This window comes from Dipodomys spectabilis, unplaced genomic scaffold (genome assembly GCF_019054845.1).
Source record: "Dipodomys spectabilis isolate Male_0828 unplaced genomic scaffold, ASM1905484v1 ptg000140l, whole genome shotgun sequence".
Taxonomy (NCBI): Eukaryota; Metazoa; Chordata; class Mammalia; order Rodentia; family Heteromyidae; genus Dipodomys; species Dipodomys spectabilis.
In genome coordinates, this window is record NW_024870817.1 from 23,182,611 (window position 1) to 23,205,224 (window position 22,614).

The following is a 22,614-nucleotide window of genomic DNA, read 5'->3' on the forward strand; positions in this document are numbered from 1 at the left end:
ACCTCAAAACTCATATCCTTTACCCATTACCCAGTTCCAAAACCACTTCTATGTTTTTAGGTACTTGTTACAGCAAATTACTTCTTAGTAGTAAAATCTGCATTAATTTGCTAGAAGTATCATAAGAAAATTCCACAGACTTAGTATCTTAAATAATAAAAAATGACTGCTTATTATTCTAGAAAATAGAGGTCCAAAATCCAGGTGCTTAGTAAGTTTGGTTTCTTCTGCTTCCCTTTTCTTTAGCTTGCAGATGGCTGTGTTTTCACCTTGTTCTCATTTGGCTTTTCCTCTGGGCATATACATCCTTTATAAAGATATCATTTATGTTAGATTACAGCCTCAAATTTAGGACCTCATTTAACCTTAATGATCTCTTTAAGGGCTCTATTTCCAAAGACAGTCATATTGAGGTTTATGGTGCTAATATGAATTTTGGGAGGAGGGGGATGCATAGCATTGTCTTCTGCCCTATTTAATTTTTTAACTGTTGAATTTAAAGACTTCTCTTTATACTCAAGTTATATGGGTTTGCATATATTTTTGCCATTCTATAACCCAAAATTTTATTATTATTATTATTTTGTCAGTCATGGGGCCTGAGCTCTGAGTCTGGGCACTGTCCCTCAGCTCTTCAGCTAAAGGCTAGCGCTCTACCCCTTAAGCCATAGTGCCGCTTTCAGCTTTTTCTACTTATGTTGTGCTGAGGAATCAAACCCATGGCCTTATGCATTCCAGGTAAGCACTCTACCACTGAGCCACCTTCCCAGCCCAGTCCAAAATTTTAATAGGATGATTCATAGAGTAAGAGATTAAAAAAAAATTGATGAGCTTCAGTTAATCAACATTTTATTTTATTGTCTACATTTTTAATGTCATCTAAGAACTCTGTGTAGCTATATCACTATTTTAAATATTCTACTTGATTAGGAAAATTATTGTAGATTACAAATGGCAAATTTTAGTGGGGTAAAGGTGAATTGATAGAATTTTAGGAGAGAATTAATTTATAAGTTAGCCATGACCAAAAAAAACTGTTGGTACGCAGTTCTTTGTTCTCATTTTTGTAACTTCTTAGTAAAGACATTTGTTATATACTACCTTTTAGAGATGTCTTACATAACAAACAACCTTGGAAAAGAAAGAAAGAAAGGTCTTATTCTTGTGTAATACCTCTTCGTGTCCCATCTCCCTCAACCTCCATCCCTCTGATTCTGAGCAGTTTTTGAATCTGTGCTTTGTTTTCTTTCTTATTGCTCATTTCTGTGGTTCATTTCCTCATATTTACATGTTAAAATTTGTTTTATTCTCAGAATTAAGGAGTATTGGGAAGAGGTTTCCTCTTTATGTTCTTTCATGTTTTGGTGGGCTTTATAATAACATAACCATTGATATTTGTAGGATGGAACAAGAAAAACAGGTTTTCTTTATAAATAAAATACAGTTGTCTTTCATTATTTCTAATCTTTACGAAAGTGTTATATCTTTTGTAAAAGTCCAAATATGGGAGTTTGTTTTTCTTCTCATTTGTAACAGGAATGAAGACCTAAAACAAATGTTGGAGAGCAACAAAGACTCAGCTAAGTTGGAGGCTATGAAACGGATTGTTGGGGTAGGTAAAATACTAGATTATTTTTTAATTAAAAAATAGATATTTTGTTAATTATGTTAAATAATATGAAAATAATATTCATTTGCTCTTTAAGGTGTGGCTTAAGTGGTTGATTGCTTGTCTAACAAGTAAATCAATGTAGTTCAGTCCCCACTATTGTACATACACATACACAAGTAAGATTATCCTTTTTAATAAGTTAAGGAAGTATTGAATATCAAAAACCTCACCTATTAGCTATTTAACCTTTTTAGATATTTCTTCTGTAAGATAGAATTAAACATTTTGAATATAGAATGATTTGACCTCATACCAAGAAAGATACTCAAGGATTTATATGTTATTTCATGATATAAAAGAAATTATGAATTTACTTTTTTATTTTTCAAACTATACTAGTACCAGTAAGAACATCTTACTTAATTTAATAGCCTTGAGATTAGTAAACATTGTTGATGTAATGGTATCTTTTTGGAGGGGGAGGGTTCTACTGGAGTTTGAACTCAGGGCCTGGTGCTTGCTATTTGTCCTTGGGCCACTCTACCAGCTCCTTTTTATTCTGGTTATTTTTGAGATAGTCTTGCTTTATGTCTGTACAGGGGTGGACTGCAGTCCTTCTATTGTACTTTCCTTTGTTGCTGGGATGAAAAGTGTGTGCTACCATCCTAGCCATTGGTTGAGATAGGGAGTCCTGTGAATTTGTGTGCCTAGGCTGGCCTTTTTGTCAGCACCATTGTTGGTTTTGTTTTTGTTTATTTTAATATAATAACAGAAAAGTGTAGTATCCTTGCATAATTATACAAATAAACTCTATTGCAATAAAGAACAGTACAAATGAAGTAAATGTGTCAGAAGTGCCACAAATTAGAGCCTAAATTCTCATTCTTTTCTTGTTATGTTAAATTCCAAACCCCACTTATGAAACACAATTTCGGGTATCAGTAGGGAAAGATAGGAAAGGACTAGTTGTAGCTAAAGAGTGAATGTGAATGACATGATTCTTGCCTTCTGGTTTATGCCATTTGGTAATGTTGGGGGAAATTTTGAGGATCCTGTAAGTTTATTTTTCAATATTAATAACATGAGCAGACAGTTCTTACTTTGCATGAATAGGAAATTCAAGGACCACAATTTAAAGAACACCAGTCTTTCAATAACACAGTTCAAATTTCAGTTACCATGGTATATTAACTCAGTAATTGCATAATGTACAAACTTTACTACAGCTCTTCAGTCTACAGATTCCTGTTTAAGTTACCGATGTGCATCATGATCATTGACTGATAATTTTGTTTCTCTCAAAATATGCCTGCATCTGTTTATTGATCAGATATCAAAGAATGTAGTTGTTTTTATTTCCCAATGAAAACTTATGTGACATTTTAAAAAATGGATAATAGAAAAATTGGATCAGTAAAGAAGAAAATGAGTAGAAATGAAAAGGGATAATACTGGAAGTGAAATCAGCCAGAATATTAATGGAGTTATGCAGAAATAATGATCTGTGCAAATACAGCTATTAATTTCTGAAAGATACTAACTTTCTAGCAAGAGAAACTTAGAGAAACTTAGTTGAGAAAAGCTTATTGATTGAGCGAAGGAAAGAGTTTTTGATACAAAATATGAAGATAGGAGCTGGGAAGGTGGCTCAGTGGTAAAGTGCTTGCCTTGCATGCATGAGGCCCAGGATTCAATTCCTCAGCACCACATAAGCAGAAAAACTGTAAGTGGCGTTGTGGCTCAAATGGTAGAGCACTGGGCTTGAGCTGAAGAGCTCAGGGACAGTGCCCAGGCCCAGATTTCAGGCCCAAGACCAAAAAAGAAAAAAAGTATGAAGATGTCTCAGACAAACTGATGCTGGCAAAAAACTCCACATTAATTGAAGAAATTCTTAACAGATAATTAACAACATTGGAAGAGAAAAAGATAAAACATTAGACCTTAATCCATACATAGAAAGAATTATGAGTTTATAATGGTAAAGAAAAGATGCCTGCTCTGCTCACTACTGTAAATTAAATAATAAAAAGACAGCAAGTCCTGTTTAAAGTTTTTTTATTTATTAATTTTGTTGGTCGTGGGCTTGAACTCTGGGCCTGGGCACTGTCCCTCAGCTCTTCAGCTCAAGCCTAGTGCTCTATCAGTTGAGCCACAGCGCCACTTACTGTTTTCTGGTGGTTAATTGGACATAATAGTCTCTTGGACTTTCCTACCCAGGCTGGCTTTGAACTCTGATCCTCAGATCTCAGCCTCCTGACAGCTTAAAGTTTTTTTGTTTTTAATCCTTTAATCATCCCTCAGTCCCTCTCTTCCTTCCTTCCTTCCTTCCTTCCTTCCTTCCTTCCTTCCTTCCTTCCTTCCTTCCTTCCTTCCTTCCTTCCTTCCTTGCTTCCTCTCTTTCATGCCAATAGTCTTTGGAAACGTTTAAAACTTTTTCAATTTTTAAAAATTGAAAATGTGCGGCTGGGAAGGTGGCTCAGTGGTAGAGTGCTTGCCTTGCATGCATGAGGCCCTGGGTTCGATTCCTCAACACCACATAAGCAAAAAGAAAAAAGCCAGAAGTGGCACTGTGGCTCAAGTGGTAGAGTGCTAGCCTTGAGCTGAAGAGCTGAGGGACAGTGCCCAGGCCCAGGGTTCAGGCCCCACGACTGATCAAAAAAAAAAAAATTAAAAATTGAAAATGTGGCATTTGATAGTATTTTCTGTCTTCCTTTCAGACTGATAAATAATGATATTCTCACATTCTGGGTTACTAGATTGTTATAAATGTAATTTAAATATAAATAAGTGTATTAAAAGAAATGTAAAAGTAGCTACATATGAGTAATTGTTATAGAAGCAGGGTGTAGCTCAGTGGCAAAGCACTTGCCTAGCTAGTATAATGTCCTAAAAAAGAAAAGACAGAAAGAGTAATTGTTATGTACTCTATTTTTAGGAAGTTTATAAAGAAAATTTGGTTAATTTGTATAATAAATTGATTGTATATACAGTATTTGTAAATACAAATTTGTATATATAAATACTATATTGTATATACAAATTTGGATATACATTTGTATAATAAATTTATTATACAAATTAAATATATACTTCCTCATTTAAAAACTCACTACAAAGTTATAGTAATCAAAATAGTGAGGTATTGGGATAAAGCTAGACATAAAGACCAATAGAACAGCATAGAGAACCCAGAACTTTGACATACTTGGTCAAATGTCTTTTTTTTTTTTTTTTTTCTTCTATCAATTCCTTGGCTTGACCTCAGGGTTTTACACTTTCAATCAGCTTTCTTGGTCATGGCTAGTCCTCTACCACTTGAGCCACACATCCAGTCTTGCTGTTAATTGGTCTTTAGGATTTTGCTGCTGGGGCTGTCTTGGAACTTGAGTTTTCTATCTCTCAGCCTCCTGAGTTGTTACGATTAGAGGTGCATGGCTTTAAATGAACTTATTTTTTTATTTTTTCTTTGTTTTTGTGCCAGTACTCAGGATTAAACTCAGGGCCTGGGCACTTGTTCCTAAGCTTTTTTCATTCAAGGCTAGTTCTCTACCACTTGAGCCACAGCTCCACTTTGGTAGTTAATTGGAGATAAGAGTCACGTCAACTTTTCTGCCCAGCTGCCTTTGAACCTCAATCCTCTGATCTCAACCTCCTGAGTAGCTAGGATTATAGGTATAAGCTACCAGTCCCAGCTCACGTGACTTTTGGTAAGGGTGTAGGAACACCCAATGGTAAAATAGTGCTGGTAAAACTAGATAACCACATGAAAACAAATCAGAATGGATCCCAGACTAGTGTAAGAGCTAAAACTATATAACTCTAAAAAGTAAACATAGAAATAAGGCTCCATGACATTGGACATAACAAAGACTTCTTAGTTCTGATGGCAAAACCTGAGCAACAAAAGAAAACATAGTTTAGATTTTACCAGAATTTTTGTGCTTCAAAGAACTACATCAAGAATGTGAAAAGGCAACTACAAGATGGAGCAAATATTTGCAAATCCTCTAACTGTTTAAGAATTAATATCTAAAATATAGATTAAAAAATTTAATATGCAGAGTGCCAGGGACTGAAGCGTATAATCCTAGCTACTCAGGAGGCTGAGATCTGAGGATCGCAGTTCAAAGCCAGCTCAGACAGGAAAGTCCGTGAGACTCTTATCTCCAATTAATTACCAGAAAACTGGAAGATGACACTATGGCTTAAGTGGTAGAGCACTTGCTTTGAACTGAAGAGCTCAGGGACAGCTCCCTGGCTCAGAGTTCAAGCCCCATGACTGACAAAAAATAAAAATAAATCTAACATATTAGTTCATAAAGAACATTTATAATTCAGCGATTAACTCAGTGAAAAGGTAGTTAAAAGACTTCAGACATTTGTGAACAGTATACCAGTAGTCAATAAACACATGGGATGGTGTTCTATATCACTAACTAGTAGGAAAAGAGTAACTTTCATGGCTTTTCTGGGTAGTTTTTGTGTGTTTAAGAGCCTCTGGAGAAGAGATACTGTAGTCTGTTGTTTGGTATTCAACTGTCAGTTACTATTAACTTCTGTTAGATAAAGCTATCTAAGAACCAAGAACTGTGTGATAATTAGGCGATGTTCGATTCATCAGGTTCATCTACAATTAAGTACTAAATTTTGTTATGGAGAGGTGATGTCTTATATCTTTATATTCTTTAAGATTTTATTTAAGAGTAGTGTTTTTCTGAGATGTTACTTCAAGTGAACAATATTGTGCAGAAATTTTTTGAAATTTCTTTCATATGGCTAGGAAATTATCTTTAGTTAAAAAGATCTTAGCAAAGTCAGGAAGATCACAGTTTGAGGACAGCCTGGGTAGAAGTTATTGAGATCTTATCTCAGAAGTAAGTCTAAAGCTGAACACTGGTGTCTCATGCCCATAATATTAGCTACTCAGAAGGTTGAGATCTGAGGATCACAGTTTGAAGTCAGCCTGGGTAGGAAAGTCCATAAGACTCTTAACAGAAAGCCAGAAGTAGAGTTGTGGCTCAAGTGGTAGAGCACCAGCCTTGAACAGAAAAAAATCTAAGAGACAGTGCTCAGACCCTCAGTTCAAGCCCCAGCATTGGCACAAACAAAAAGTAAGTCTAGTATGGTGGTACACACCTGTAATCCTGTGTATTTGGGTGGTGGAGCCCCAGGGCATGGAGGTTGAGACCAGCTTGGCCAAAAGACCCTTATCTGAAAAAAGAGGCTGTAAGCAACAGGACTAGGGTGTCCTTCAATGGTAGAGTGTTGCCTAGAAAGTTTGAGGCTCTGAATTCAACCTCCAGTAATAAATGGAAGAGGCCTTCAAGGGCATTTGATTTCTCTCATCTTACTTTAGATAAGAAATTGAAAAGGTTTATAAACCATGCAAAGATTAGTACTTTGTGAGTCTTCTGTAAATGTTGCAGGTAAGGAAATAGAATGTATAAAAAAGTCAAGAGATTTTTTTTTTTTTTTTTTGGTCTGTTTATTCTTTGGTTTTCTCAGACAGGGTCTTGCTATGTAGCCTGGGCTGCCTCAACTTGCAGTCTTCCTGCCTAGCCTGAGTGCAAGAGTCACAGAATCACCACGCCTGGCGCCTTTAAACAGATGTTTCAAACCTGTCATATAAAAAGGTCTTACTGAAAAATTTTTACACACTTCATAATGCTTAAAGTATCATACTCATACAATACTGTATACACTATTTGTCATTAATAAACCTATTGCCTTTTATATTTTCACTTATTGTGATATTTATAAACAATCATTTTGTGTTTACCTAATTCTAGACTGTTTAAAGATATATAAACATATTTTGAGAATGAGCTAAGGAAATGAGACTACAGAGAAGTATAAAATGAAAATAATATAAATACATGGTAGTATATAGGGAATTACAAATGAAAAGTGTAGATTGTAAACTCCAGGGCATAGTAAGATTGGAAATTTGGTTTCTGCATGTGCTGTTAAAAGGTGGCTAACAAGGGACAATGAGTAGAATTTGATAGACCATAGGTAGAAGAGTTCAACTTAGAAATGGATAATATTTTGTTAGTGAGCAAGATTGCTTTGATTGGGTAAGAGTATTGGGGTAAAACATTAGGTTGAGGAGCTTAAGAATGGACGGTCGTTGGGGCTGGGAAGGTGGCTCAGTGGTAGAGTGCTTGCCTTGCATGCATGAGGCCCTAGGTTTGATTCCTCAGTACCACATAAGCAAAAAAAGAAAAAAGCTGGAAGTGGCGCTGTGGCTCAAGTGGTAGAGTGCTAGCCTTGAGCTGAAGAGCTGAGGGATAGCGCCCAGGCCCAGAGTTCAGGCCCCACGACTGGACACTCCCCCCCAACCCCCCCCCCCAAAAAAAAAAAAAAAAAAGATTGGATGGTCGTGTATATTGTAAAAGGTATTTGAGTGTTAAATGAAATAGTTTGGCCTGGACTTTAGATAGTTGTGAGGTTTTGAAATCTTTTGAGGGAGAGCTGATATGTAGAAAGTAAGGGTTTTAGTTTTAGTTTTTGTTTCTAAGTATCAGGAATCAAACCCTTGGGCATCACGCATGCTAGTATATTCTACCACAGGAGATTAACCTCATCTCCCAGAGTATAATTTTAAGTATATTAGATTGTCTATGATATACAGTATGGATAGAAAAGTCCCTTGTGAGGTACTGTTGGCATAGAATAGTAGCAGTTTAAAGGGATTAATATAAGTGCAAGTAACAAGGCCTAGTTATTGTGTATATATGAGGGGGAAAAAGAGGGTTTCTGTTATTTGGAAAGAATTGATAGAAATAGGAAATTCTGCCATCAGTGGCATATCATCTTGAAAAATAGTTTGGATTTAGCGACAGCATCTTTGCGATGAGAGACTTTTAATGGCGCCTCATGAGAGAGGTGAAGTTGGGCTCAGAGTTTTGACGAATTGAATCTTGCCTATAGAAGTTGACAGTCATGAGAGTGAATGAAATCTCAGAATCATCTCAGAGATTTGAAGAGATGGTGTCACACTCAATTTCAGCAGGTTAAGGAAGAAGCTCTGGGTATAGGAACTTTGAAAATAATGGTTGAACAAGTAGAACTTATGAAAACCAACTGCATGAAAATCAGTTTGTTCTTAGTAACATTCTTTTTTCCTATTGCAAATACACTACATCTTTCATGTAAGAAATTGGAAAATAAAAAATAAAACACTACAAATACTTAAAAGTATTTACAACATGACCAGCTGGAAAAAAATATTGTACATATTTGAAAATATATCTTAGATTGCCATATAATTCTTTCTTAATATGCATTTATATTGACTTACAGCAGTGTTTAGTCTTCGTTATGGATAGTTGAGATAAATTGGGTGAGTGGGTGAAGAGTTTGGCTGTTTTACATAGCTTATTTGATGTCACAATTTTGCAAATATTTAGTGTATGTAGAATTTTCCATAATATCTATTTTATTTTTAAATAACTTATCTAAAAGAAATTTCTGCTCTAATATTCATCTTTTATTTTTCAGATGATTGCAAAAGGGAAAAATGCATCTGAACTCTTTCCTGCTGTTGTGAAGAATGTGGCCAGTAAAAATATTGAGGTACTGTTTTGATTCATGATTTTCATGTTTCTTTTTTGTAAGTAGAACATAAATTTTCAGTTACTTTGAAATGCAACATAAGGTATTTAAATATTACTGAATCCTTGTTAGTTACATACTTACAATGTTCATAATCTTTTTCATTTTTTTTTGTTTGGTGATGGTGGGACTTGAACTCGTTGTTTATGCTGGACAAGCTACATCTCCAGCCTCTGTCTACAATCTTTTAAAAAAATTGGCATCAATCAGTTGTACAAAGGATTTCATTTAAACAGTTCTTTTTATGTATAGTAAATAAAAGAATCATGGCTTGATAATGGCAGTAGAATATTTAAGTAGAGCAAAGGAAAAGACTACCTGGGTCATACTTTAGTTGTATAATACATTGCTATGATAACAGAAACACAGCTGATGTATAGTAGATTCTTTTATTTGAACATCTCTCCAGTAAACCTTTTTCTAATATGAAGTAGATTATAGTAGCTTATTGTAACTTATTTCTAAGATATCAGTTAATAATTGGGAGATATTTATATAATTTTTGCACATTTTTGTTTTCAATTTTTTTAATTTTTATTTTTTACTGTTATTATAGAGGTGATATACATAAATTACATAAGTCAGGCAATGAATGCATTTCTTTTTGGACAATGTCATCCCTTCCCTCACTCCCAGTTTTTCCCTCAATATTTATACTTTTAATCACAATTTAGTAGATATTTCTTTGCTTTTTATCCAGAATTCTGAATTGATCATTTTAAACATACCCTTTCTTTGATGTCTTATGGTCATACTACCTGAGCTTCTAATTTGATATGTAATTTAGTTTATGGCTACTGGTAGAAGAAAGTCCAAATTGCTGAAAAAAAAATCAAAATTTAACTTAGAAAAATCATGAGGTGTAGGTGAAGCTGGTCTTAGTGTTACCAAGAGAATAGAATCTAGCTGGATGCTGGTGGCTCACCACTATAATCCTAATAACACAGGAGGCTGAGATCTGAGGATCTCAGTTTGAAGCCAGGTAGGCAGGAAATTTCGTGACTCTTATTTCTAGTTAACCACCAAAAAGCTGGAAGTGCAGCAGTGGCTCAAGTGGTAGAGTGCTAACCTTGAGCACAATGCTCAGTGACAGTCTCCAGGCCCTGAGTATAAGCCCTTGGACCAGCAAAAAAAATATCTGTGCAAGGTTCTTAGTGCCTGACACTGATGCACTCATTTTATTCTCACTGTTGACCCTGTGATGTTGGTTCTGTTATTGCTGCATTATTTTAACTGTTTCTCTAGGCAATTTAACTCCTCTGTTACCTTGGCCAAAATGACAGGACAAGATGGCAAAGGGGTTAAATTACTTGGTGGAGGCCACACGATTCCTCTTAAGATTGTTTCCATGGTGCTGGGAAGGTGGCTCAGTGGTAGAGCGCTTGCCTTGTGTGCATGAGGCCCTGGGTTCGATTCCTCAGCACCACATAAGCAAAAAAAGAAAAAAGCCGGAAGTGGTGCTGTGGCTCAGGTGGTAGAGCGCTAGCCTTGAACTGAAGAGCTGAGGGACAGCGCCCAGGCCCAGAGTTCAGAACCCACGACCCGACCTCCCCCACCCCCCCAAAAAAAAAAAGATTGTTTCCTTTCAGTGTGATCCTTACCATTGATAGTTCTTTTTTCTACCTTTGTGTTTTTAACCTCTCTTTAACATCTGGTATTGTTACAATTTTAAAAACTCTCAAGGTCTATTGGAAATCAGTACTAAATGAACTTGTTCCTGTGAAATTCTAGTTTTGAAGACAGAAAGTTTTGTACTGAATATTTTATTTATAGTTGTTTATAATTTTCAGTATATTTTTCAATAGTAATAATAGAACTTTCCTATGAGCATAATTTTCACTGTTACGATTAGATTTTAGTATGTTGCCTAGTTTTGTAACAAGTGCCAATGTATAATTAATTACTGATTTATTTGTTTTGGACTGCTTTTGTTCTTTAAAACTTTATTTTTTTTGAAATGTGCTTAATCTCATGTTATGGGCAAACTGATATAAGTTTCTTAAAATTTGTGTTGCGAGAGTTGATCTTTTTTTGCTATCATGTGCAAAATTTCATTTTTATAAGTACATACTACCTTACACACACTGGTGAACTGATGTATGTCGTCTGCCATCAGATGTCAGCTGATAACAAAAGTGACCTAGTAAGCAATCAGTGGTTATAGTACAAAAATAATCAAAGGCTTAGTCAATAACTCATGAAGTTTGATGTGCTAGTATTGATAAACTAATTAAACATATCTGCCTGTGTTTTTCCAGACTACTGGAGCTCTGCTATGATTAGCTTTACAGCAAAGAGTGTTGTAACATTGAATGAAAGTAACTGATCAGAGAATGGTGTAGTCACGAAGCTTTAACTACTCCCATTTCTGGTCACAGAATGGTTTCAGGGAAAGTAGGCTTTCTCTGCACACCTGCATCCAGTCAGTGCATAGGCCTCTTGTGGTCAATATTGATTGATTCTTATAAGAGAACTAGAACAAATTTAGTGTTTTGCAACCTTCTGTGATTTAATATTGTTATGCTTTTTGCCATAACAGTCACAGAAATCCTTTTCCAATAGTAAGTAATTATAGCCATGCCTGCTAGCTCAGCAGTGGTTCTGAATGTTTCAATATTGCCATTATAAACTGCTAGATATATTCTGGAGTTCATAATACATTTTTAAAGCTGGTTGTACAGTTACATGATAAATAAAGGTGTTGCTGAGAAATGTCAAAGAAATGGAGCAGAGTAGATGCAATGATTCTTTTAAACCTTCCAGAGAAATGTAAAATCTGAGTATAATTAGAGATGAAAAGGCTACCTTAAGTGAGTTTTAAAAACAAAAGAACAGTAAAAACAACAAAAAATCAAGGAAGTTAAAGACTTTAGGACCAATTTTCCAATACTTACGACTTCTATTGGTGGCCTTCTAAACATTGCTATGCAATAACTTCCTACCTAGGAAGTTAGACCCTAGATGTAGTAATCTATTGGGAAAGTCTTCATTAAAGAAAAAATCAGCTAACCATTGTATTGGTATATGACACAGCTGACAGTCATTGAGCTCTTCAGTGCCAGATACAGAAAGATGATCAAAACCATCAATATACTTTGAAAAAATAGATAAGTACGCAATTATTTAGTGCATATTATTCAAGGTAGATTCAAGAGAACTCATCTTGTACATCTGACGTATTTGATTAGATATATGGAAACTGCTATTAATCACTCAACCAAGAATTTAGTGGTTTTCTAAGTATTAATGCCTTTCTAATACTGTTTTAGGCTTAGAAAATCAAAATCTAATTGGGGAGAAAGTTACTCATCTTTAAACAATTAGGAAGGATAAGGAACTTCCAGACTGTTAGTCATATAAGTTCTGAGAGATTATTTGGTACTTGACAGGACAGACACATATGCTTCTTGTTGGCTACCTGTAGCATGTTCCTGTATTAATACATTTGTATGGCCTACAAATGATGTTATGAATATCCAAATAGCCCTTGGCAGAGAAAAGGTTTCTCATACCTGAATTAGAGAAATACGTATAAAATTGTAATTGTAAGAATAAAAACATAAATATAATCTAAAACATTAGCTATAGTTTATATTGATTCCTATCTTACAAAACAATGTGACCTAATTTTTAAACCTATTTTTTTGTAAAATCATTTTATTTAACACATTTGTTTTTGGATTATGCAGATTTTGAAATTTGAGAACTACTGGTTTAAACACGAAGCATACAGAGGCTGATAATAAATTTAGATGGGAAGTACATTGATAATAAATCTGTAGAATGAAGTCATTCTCACTTTTACTAAAGAAGTGAGTTTCTTATTAGATTGTTAATAGTGATACCTCAATAATGAGGTTAAGGAGTTAGGGGTTATGAGATAGAAGGAAGCAACTGAAATTAAAACTGATCAAAATCTAATTTTTATTTTGTTTTTTCCATTCATTATTTTCTTTAAAATTTAGTAGTTGTATTGCCTTTAAAAATGACATTCAAAAAACATATCTAATCATTTTTGGAATTTCTATTACATTAAGTTGTCATTGTCACACATTCTTATTGAGCTAGATATATATGCTGGATTATGAATAATAGCATATGAAGAGTCAGGCTCCAGCAACTTTTAATAGATGAAGAAACATAAGCTCCAATACCAGAGCAGGGCTTAAATTATTCTTCTTACTTATGTCTTTGATTTTTGAAATATTTTCTCAATCAGTTAACATTTTAATATTCTTGTATGGGCTTTGCTCAGGAATTTCCTTTGTTAGGAAGGGATATCTTGACAGGATGTTACTGTTATAGACTGAATTATGAAAGTGCCTACTTCTCAAGCTTTTTCTGTTGCCAGTCATTATCCTGCAGCCTGCTCTGTGACTATTGGGTTCCATTACTTACCTGAGGAAAATTGAAAATGAATTTTGGTATAGAAAATACTGAGTTTTAAATTTTCACTCTGGCTTGGAGTAAATGACTGTTGTTTTTTTTTTTTTTTTTTAAACAGATCAAGAAGTTGGTATATGTTTATCTGGTCCGATATGCTGAAGAACAGCAGGATTTGGCACTCTTGTCCATAAGCACTTTTCAGCGCGCTTTGAAGGTAAATGTTGAACTAAGCAGGCAAATAGCTACAAGGTTTCTGCACAGTTGAAGGTGTGTCATTTAAAGAAGTGGAGCAATAATCCACTAAACAACCCAGTGGTGTCTTGAAAGAGTTAAAAAGCCTCCAAGCCTCCTATAGAGCCTACTTAATACACCTAGAAAATGACTTATATAATCAGGTAGAATTTTGCTTTGTAAGTTTTAGCTTCTGTGTGCTTCTTTATGTGCAATATAATTATTTCCATGTGTCAAAGAATTGTTTATATAATTCTACTAACTAGTTATTGAAAATATGTAGAGAACAAGACATTTTTTATGACATAGTCACTTTTTAGGGATGCTAAAATCTCAGCACATTTAGTAATAAAAATCAACTTAAATTATAATCTTAACATTTCTTTAAATCTTGTTCAGAGACGTAAACATTTATTTTTCTTTCTCATTTTAAATTAAGAGACTGACTTTTGCTATTTTAATATGTTTACTATTTCTAGTAAGCACCTGTAATTTATGTGACATAAGATGTCTTTAAAAATTATGAACTTTCAGTTTGATGCATATTTTACACTGTTCTTAGGATCCAAATCAACTAATCCGTGCAAGTGCTTTGAGAGTTCTGTCAAGTATCAGAGTGCCAATTATTGTTCCTATCATGATGCTTGCTATTAAGGAAGCTGCTGCTGACTTATCACCATATGTTAGGAAAAATGCAGCCCATGCAATACAGAAATTGTACAGGTAGGTCTTTCACGAGTAATACTAAAGATCCGTTACATTACATGGAATGTTGTACCCCACTAAGACTAACTCTTGTGACTATCCTGATCTCATACTCAGGTGAAATGACTTTTTCTTCTACAGATAGTCTATACATATCCTTAATTTTGTCTTGGCTATAGAGATCCCATGCATAGTTTTATTTGTTATTAGTGTACTAGGTCCTGGGATGATTTTTATAATTTGAAAACAGTAAAAATCAGAATTCTCATTTATATAGTCTGTCTAGTATACACACATAAAAACATATATGTATTATTAGAGAATTGGAAGATTTTTCCTGTTTTTAGTATAGAGTAGAATCTTAAGTATATTATCTTTACAACTCACTTATCTTCATTTCCCTTTCTTTCATTTTTATTCTTGCTGTCTACTTCCTAAAGAGTGATTCTTTCCAAGAGATGTCTCACATGTAACATAAAACATCTGCAAGCTTTCTTGAGACAATTTGATTTCTGGTGTAGTTTTCATAGTGTTGTGCAATTTGTGTTAGATATATAAATCAGTAGAAGCTGTGCTATTTAACAGTCAACTTTCTTTAAAACATTTTGCCAGGCACCAGTGGCTCACACCTGTAATCCTAGTTACTCAGGAGGCTGAGATCTGAGGATTGTGGTTCAAAGCCAGCCCAGGCAGGAAAGACTCTTTATCTCCAATTAACCACCAGAAAACCAGAAGTGGCACTGTGGCTCAAATGGTAGAGCACTCACCTTGAGTTGAAGAACTGAGGGACAGTGCCCAGGCCCAGAGTTCAAGTCCCATGGCTGACCAAAAAGAAAAAAATTTATATGGATTTTATTATGACCCTAAACTAATCTAAACTAATATATTAGAGAAAAAATATAGTATTTGTCTGTCTTTCTCTCTCTGTCCCATTTCTACCTATTCCTTTCTGTTCATGTTTTATGTTAACCTATCCATTTATATACTATATCTTTATCAGAGTCACTTTCTCCCTCATTCTCCCTTTTGTCCCCTTCCTCTTCCCAGTACTTACCTTTCTGAATCTGGCTTATTTCACTTAACTTGATTATCTCTTATTCCATCTGTTTTCTGCCAGATAGCATAATTTTATTCTTTTTTAACATGTCATATCTTTGAGAAAGAAATAAATCATATGCTAATTAAAACTAATTTGTAATTGAAGAAGATATTAACACATGATTTATATGTATATATAAAGGTTCACTAACAATGTCTTTAATAGGAAAAAGGCCATTATGTTAAGTAAATGCTTAACCACTGAGTTATAACCACAGCCATTTCATCATGTTATAAGGGTTAAGAGAAAATAAAGATATAAATAAAATTCAAAAGGAGGGCTTTGGAGAAGGAGTATTTGAACTGTAACTTGAAATAATTTAAAAGGTTAGGCAGATTCATGTGGTTGACATCTGTTTTCCTAGCTACTTGGGAGACTGATAATGGAAAAACCATAGTTTAAGGCCAGCCTAGGCAGAAAAGTTTGCCAGACACATTAACCTAGGGCAGGGCATAATGTTGGATTCCTGTTATCATCCCAAGCTATGTGGGAAGCTGAGATTGGGAGGGTTGCTGTACCAGGTCAACTTGGGTAGAAAAGCGTTTGACACTGTCACTATAGAAGTGAACTGGACATAGTGGTATATTTCTATGGTCCCAGCAATGATGGGAAACCTATAATAAATAGATTGCAGTTCATACTGGGGTCTGAATAGACTCTCTTTCTAAAAAAAAGAGCATCTGAACTCTTTCCTGCTGTTGTGAAGAATGTTGCCAGTAAAAATATTGAGGTACTGTTTTGATTCATGATTTTCACATTTCTTTTTTGTAAGTAGAACATAAATTTTCAGTTACTTTGAAATGCAACATAAGGTATTTAAATATTACTGGTGTGGCTTGGTTTAAATCCAGGACAGCCCCTCCCTCCACTCAAATGGTTTGATTATTTGAATGGTAAATAGTTACAGTGTTAAAAAACATGTAATATTTGAAAAATACATAAATTCAGAGGTTAACTGTCAGGCAGGGTTTTCTTTTCTTGTCATAAACTAATGTGTAAGCCAAATGCAGGTGGCTCACATCAGTAATCCTAACTACTCAGGGGACTGAGATCTGAGGATCTTGGTTTGAAGCCATCCTGGGCAGGAAAGTTCATAAGACTCTTCAAGTGGAGCTATGGCTCATGTGGTAGAGCAGCCTTGAGCAAAAAAGGTCAGAGACAGCACCCAGGCACACACCCATGCACCCATGCACGCACATGCACACACACACAAGTACACACACATACACACAAACACATGCATGCCCCCCCCCACAAAGTGTGTCTAATTATTAAGCTCTACTTTACAGTCCATCCCAACATTTAATCTCTTTCTGTATAGATCTTAGATTCTAGCTGTCCAGTACTCTTATTCTCCCCTATCAAATGTTTTAATCTCATTGCTACTCCTATTTTTCTTAGTTTTAGGTGGCAAGTTTTATAATACATCTCTCTATTGGTAAACCAATGTGATATCGCGCTTACTTGGAAATTCTGTTTTTTGGCAATCATATCCATAGTGTAAAAAAAATGTTTGCTATTTTATTATTTTTTCCTCTAGTTGAAAAATGGAGTTGTGATCTATGTGCTTACAATTACTTCCTTAAAGTTTTCCAACTTTAGTAAACAGTGAACATGTTCTTTTGTTTCTTATTTTTGGTAGTACTAGTTTTGAACTCAGGGCTTTGATCTCTAGGCAAACAATATACTCCATGAGCCATACCCTGGCCTGTTCTTTAAATACTTCCTTAATGGCATGAGTTTCTAGTTTGGTTAATATGAGCAACTTTACAAAGCAGGATTAGGATACATTTATGAGAAAAATTGTGCCATTTTACTTTAAATTTGTTTCTGTTTATCTTGGAAATAATTCATAGGATGATAATCATTGTTTAAGGTTGGAATCAAATAGAAATATTAATTAGACTGCTTTATATTTTAGTCTTGATCCAGAGCAGAAGGAAATGTTAATTGAAGTAATTGAAAAGCTTCTAAAAGATAAAAGTACTGTAAGTAATCTTTTTATGTCACTAAAGTAGAATGGTTCTTTATTTACAGTTATCATCATTATATAATTATAATTATACTTACTGATTTCAAAATATTGTCTATTATTTCAATATTATAAAATTTACTGTGTAATTAGAAGGGATTTTAGCTTAGCACATGTTTCTTTGTTAGAGTCTGAAGAAAGGCAAGTTGGAGAAAAGTCTTTAATCTGTGGCTAAATGTTCATTGCTTTTTACAGTTGAATTAAAAATTGTTATTGTTATTATAAGGGTGATATACAGAGGAATTACAATTATATAAGTCATGCAATGAGTACATTTCTTTTTGGATAGTGTCACCCCTTCCTTCACTCTCCTAGTTTTTCCCTCCTGTCCCCACTGAAGTTGTATAGTTCATTTTCAGCATAGTGCCTAGTGAATACCACTATTGCCTTTGTCCCTCCATTTCTATCCCCCTCCCCCTTTACCTTCCCAAAGACAGATAAATGAAAAAACAAGATGAAAAGAAAACAAAAATAACAACAAAGTAAAAACCTCTTGTTTTCATTTACTGGAGTTCATTTAGATAAATATTATTTTATATGATCAGAGACACATAGGCATTGCACTGTTGTGTTCCTCCCTTAAGATCTCCTTTGATCTCACTGTCTATGAATAATTTATCATGTCCTGGTGTATTTTAGATCTGGGATCACATATGAGAAAACATATGCTATTTGTCTCTCTGAGCTTGGCTTACCTCACAACATGATTTGTTCTAGGTTACAGTTGATTTTTTTATATGTTTTTTATTGTAAAAATACTGTACAGAGGGGTTACAATTATATGACTAAGGTAATAAGTACTTTTCCTCTCGAGCATTGTTACCTCCTCCTTTGTTTTTCCCCTACTACCCCATTCCTCCTGACCTCCCCACCTCCCCAACCCCTCTCCCTCTCCCTCAGTTGAATTTTTTAATTCAGTAATTTATTAGGATTTATAAAATATTGACTTACCTGAGAACAAGTAATAGTTTTAAAATGAAGTAATAAGAAGGGTTAGAGATATGGAACAATCAAGAGTGGTGTGTTTTAGTATTAGTATTATAAATGTGTTTGCTTTGTTTTCTTTTTTTTTTTTTTTTTGGGTCCAGTCATGGGGCCTGAACTCTGGGCCTGGGCGCTGTCCCTCAGCTCTTCAGCTCAAGGCTAGCGCTCTACCACTTGAGCCACAGCGCCACTTCTGGCTTTTTTCTTTTTGCTTATGTGGTGCTGAGGAATCGAACCCAGGGCCTCTGGCATGCAAGGCATGCGCTCTACCACTGAGCCACCTTCCCAGCCCCAAATGTGTTTGCTTTGTTTTGAGAAAGGGTATTTCTATGTAGGCTAGCCCGTTGTGTAGTCCAAGTTAGTGTTGAACTTTGATCCTCCTGCCTCTGCCTCCTTAGTTTGGAGATCATAGACATGTTTCACTTAGTTCAACCTGCAAATGTTTTGTGTGTGTGTGTGTGTGTGTGTGTGTGTGTGTGTGTGTGTGTGTGTGTGTGTGTGTGTGTGTGTGTGTGTGTGTGTGTGTGTGTGTGTGTGTGTGTGTTGATCCTAGGGCTTGAACTCAGGACATGTATCACTTAGTACAACCTGCAAATGTTTTGGGGGTGTTGTGTGTGTGTGTGTGTGTGTGTGTGTGTGTGTGTGTTGGTTCTAGGGCTTGAACTCAGTGTGTGTGTGTGTGTGTGTGTGTATGTGTGTTGGTTCTAGGGCTTGAACTCAGGGCATGGATGCTGCCCCTTAGCTTTTGTTTTACTCAAGGCTAGCACTCTACTACTTGAGCCACAGCTCCACTTCCAGCTGTTTGGTGGTTAATTGAGGAGATTGTCTCAGAATTTTCTATTCAGGCTGGTTTAGAATGTGGATCCTCAGATTTCAGCCTCCAGAGTAGCTAGGATTATAAGATTATAGGATTATAGTACTTGCACGAGAAAGTATTCTAGAATTGTTAGCATGGACTTCTTCGGGAAGTAGAAGGATAGGTATTAGTATCTGGAGTTAAATATTGGTTTAAAGTTCTTTTATGTTTATTTTTATTTCCTTTATGAAAGGGAAGATCGAAGTTGCTTTATTGTATGTCCTTGAGTTTATGCTATTTTAAAAATTACAGTTTTATACCTTCTTCTTACTGAATATTATTGTTTGGATTAATTTTTCTCATTCATTTCCCTCAGTTTTCCCTATAGAATATATTATGTCTTCAAACAGATAATTTAGCTCTCGATTTTGTTTTTCAATTTCTAGGAGTCTAATTCCTCTTGTAATTATTTTTGCTGGACCATCAGAAATGGTGTTCATTTTTGCCTTCTTTCAATGTAAAATGAAATGTGTAAGCTGAATCTGTATTAAATGAGATCTTAGAGTTTTGTAACACATCTCTTTCAGGGTTAGTTGAAGTGACTTAAAGTTTTCCTAGTATACAGTGAGCATTTCAAAATAATCCAAGAAATTATGTTATTTCTGGCCAAATTATTTTCTTTTAGCATTATAGTTTTAAATATTAATTTAAAACCACCTGCAGTCATTTTCTTTGTCAGTAATTTGTTTTATATAGCTTGGAGTTTCTTTGACAGCTATATATTTTAACTACTGCCTCTTTAAACATTTTCTTCCTTTATATCAGCCTAAAGTGGCTTTTGGTGGCTTTAAGCCAGCCTTTCTTTTTCTTTTTTCTTTTCTTTTTTTTTTTTTTTTGGGTAGAGTTCTGGGGCCAGAACTCTGGGCCTGGGCGCTGTCCCTGAGCTCTTCAGCTCAACCACTTGAGCCACAGTGCCACTTCCAGCTTTTTTCTTTTTGCTTATGTGGTGCTGAGGAATCGAACCCAGGGCCTCAGGCATGCAAGATAAACACTCTACCACTGAGCCACCTTCCCAGCCCCTGGTAGCTTCCCCCCTCTCCCCACCCAAATCAATCCTGGGGCTTGAACTAGGCCTGGGCACTGTCCCTGAGCTCCTTTTGCTCAAGCTTAGCACTCTACCACTTGAGCCACATTGCTATTTTTGGCTTTTTCTGTAATTTAACTGGAGGTAAGCATCTCACAGACTTTCCTGTCCCAGCAGGCTTCCAAGTATGATCCTCAGCTCTTAGCCTCCTGAGTAGCCAGGATTACTGGTGTGAGCCACTACTGTCCAGCTTCTAAGGGACTTTTATCCCCCCACTTCTTATACTGCTTTTTTCTGTAGTCTGCTCTGACCTGTCAGAAATCTTTATTCAGTGTATTTTCACATATAGTATTCTGGTTGGATTGTACCTTCAGAAGGCTCTATTGAAGGCTTAGTTACTATCTGAGGGCACTGTTGAGAGGTGATTAAATGATGAGGTGCTAACTTCCTCACAGGTAACTTTATTGATGAGTTTATATATACTGCATGGGCTGCTAGAAAGTGAAACTTCGTTGGAGTACGAAGTAGACCACCAAAGTGTTCTTTTGAGGAATATATGGTTTTCCTGGCCCCTTCCTTTCTTATACTGTGACTCCTGTCTGCCCTAGAGTGAGTTTCTTTGCTCCAGCACACGTGCCCCTCTATGATCTGCCTCACTACACAGTATGTATGTCAGAAAGCAAGGGAGCCAAGTAATCATGGACTGAAACCTCTGAAATCATGAGCCAAAATAAATACTTCCTTCTTTACGTATTTTCTTGGATATTTTATCTTAGCACTAAAAACAGACTCACTTGTGATATTCTTCCTGTTACTGATTTCAGTTTAATTTTGTGTTTATCACTAAGTCTTGTCTGCTTTATTCAGTGTTTGTTTTTTAAATCATTCTGTCATAGGTCTTTATGAAGTTTTGTAATATAAACAAGAAAATAGCTTTCTGGTATTTAGTTTGTTCTGTTTACATATAATTTGAGCTTTAGAGGATTTTCTCATTGTGAGTTATGCTGACCATAGATTTTGATCTTTTTTTTTGAGATTTGTAGTGAGACATTGCGATTCAGATTTACTTAACATTGTCTACCCAATATTTAAATGAGCAATATTTTAATTATGTATCTAAATTAATAATGTTTTCTGATCTTTTTATTGCTTTTTGTGATTGTAATTCTTTGTAGAAAGGTTACATTTTGATATCTACATAGATATTTATGCATGTTACTTTACTAAAGTTACTTTTATTAAAACTATATTAATTATTAAAATGATCTTTTTGTTGGTCACATGTACACTTTCATTGAAAGCAGGTATATTTATGATAAGAATAGCCTTGGCATGTATAATCAGTAATCATTTAGAATCAGTAATCACAGGTTATTTTTTAAATTTCTCAAACTAATCAGGTTGAGTGTATTTCCACATTTTAAGAAGTGATTTATTTTCTGTTACGCAGAGTTTCTTGAGATCATTATGATAATGATGTCATTGATGACAAATGTAAATTAAAAAATGTTAATCTATTAAAAGATTACTTCTTTGTACTGATTTTTCTGAGACATACCTTCCATTGCTTCTCTTATATTAAGAAAGATTTTCTTACTGTTGAGATCCTAAGGAAGGTTGTAAAATTTTATTGTAGTGAAAATTATTAGAATTATTTTAAGTATTAAAGTGATCTTTTTTTTTTTTTTTGTCGGTCTTGGGGCTTGAACTCGGCCTGAACACTGTTCCTCAGCTCTTCCCATAGCACTACTTCTGTTTTTCTGGTGGTTTATTGGAGATAAAGAGTTTCACAGCTTTTCCTGCCTGGGCTGGCTTTGAACCGAGATCCTCAGATCTCAACCCTCCTGAGTAGCTAGGATTACAGGTGTGAGCCACCAGCAGCATCCAACTTTAAAGTGATCTTTTTATTAGTCACATGTATAACTTTATTGAAAGCAGGTAGATTTCTCTCATTTGTAAGCTCATTTATGAATTTTTTATATTTGTAACTCTTGTTTTTCTTAAAAAGATGGAAACTCACATTTTTTGAAAATTACATAAGCAGACTTTTACAAATTTATGATGCCTC

General features: G+C 35.0%; 1 protein-coding gene across 1 annotated transcript in view; it reads left to right on the top strand.

Moving 5' to 3' along the window:
* Nucleotides 1-22,614, top strand: part of Ap3b1 (adaptor related protein complex 3 subunit beta 1) — a 226,083-nt gene that overhangs the window by 26,207 nt on the left and 177,262 nt on the right. The window contains exons 2-6 of the mRNA XM_042690763.1: nucleotides 1,537-1,612; nucleotides 9,116-9,190; nucleotides 13,734-13,829; nucleotides 14,409-14,569; nucleotides 17,572-17,638. Coding sequence (XP_042546697.1) covers nucleotides 1,537-1,612; nucleotides 9,116-9,190; nucleotides 13,734-13,829; nucleotides 14,409-14,569; nucleotides 17,572-17,638 — 475 coding nt within the window. The remainder of the gene's footprint in view (nucleotides 1-1,536; nucleotides 1,613-9,115; nucleotides 9,191-13,733; nucleotides 13,830-14,408; nucleotides 14,570-17,571; nucleotides 17,639-22,614) is intronic.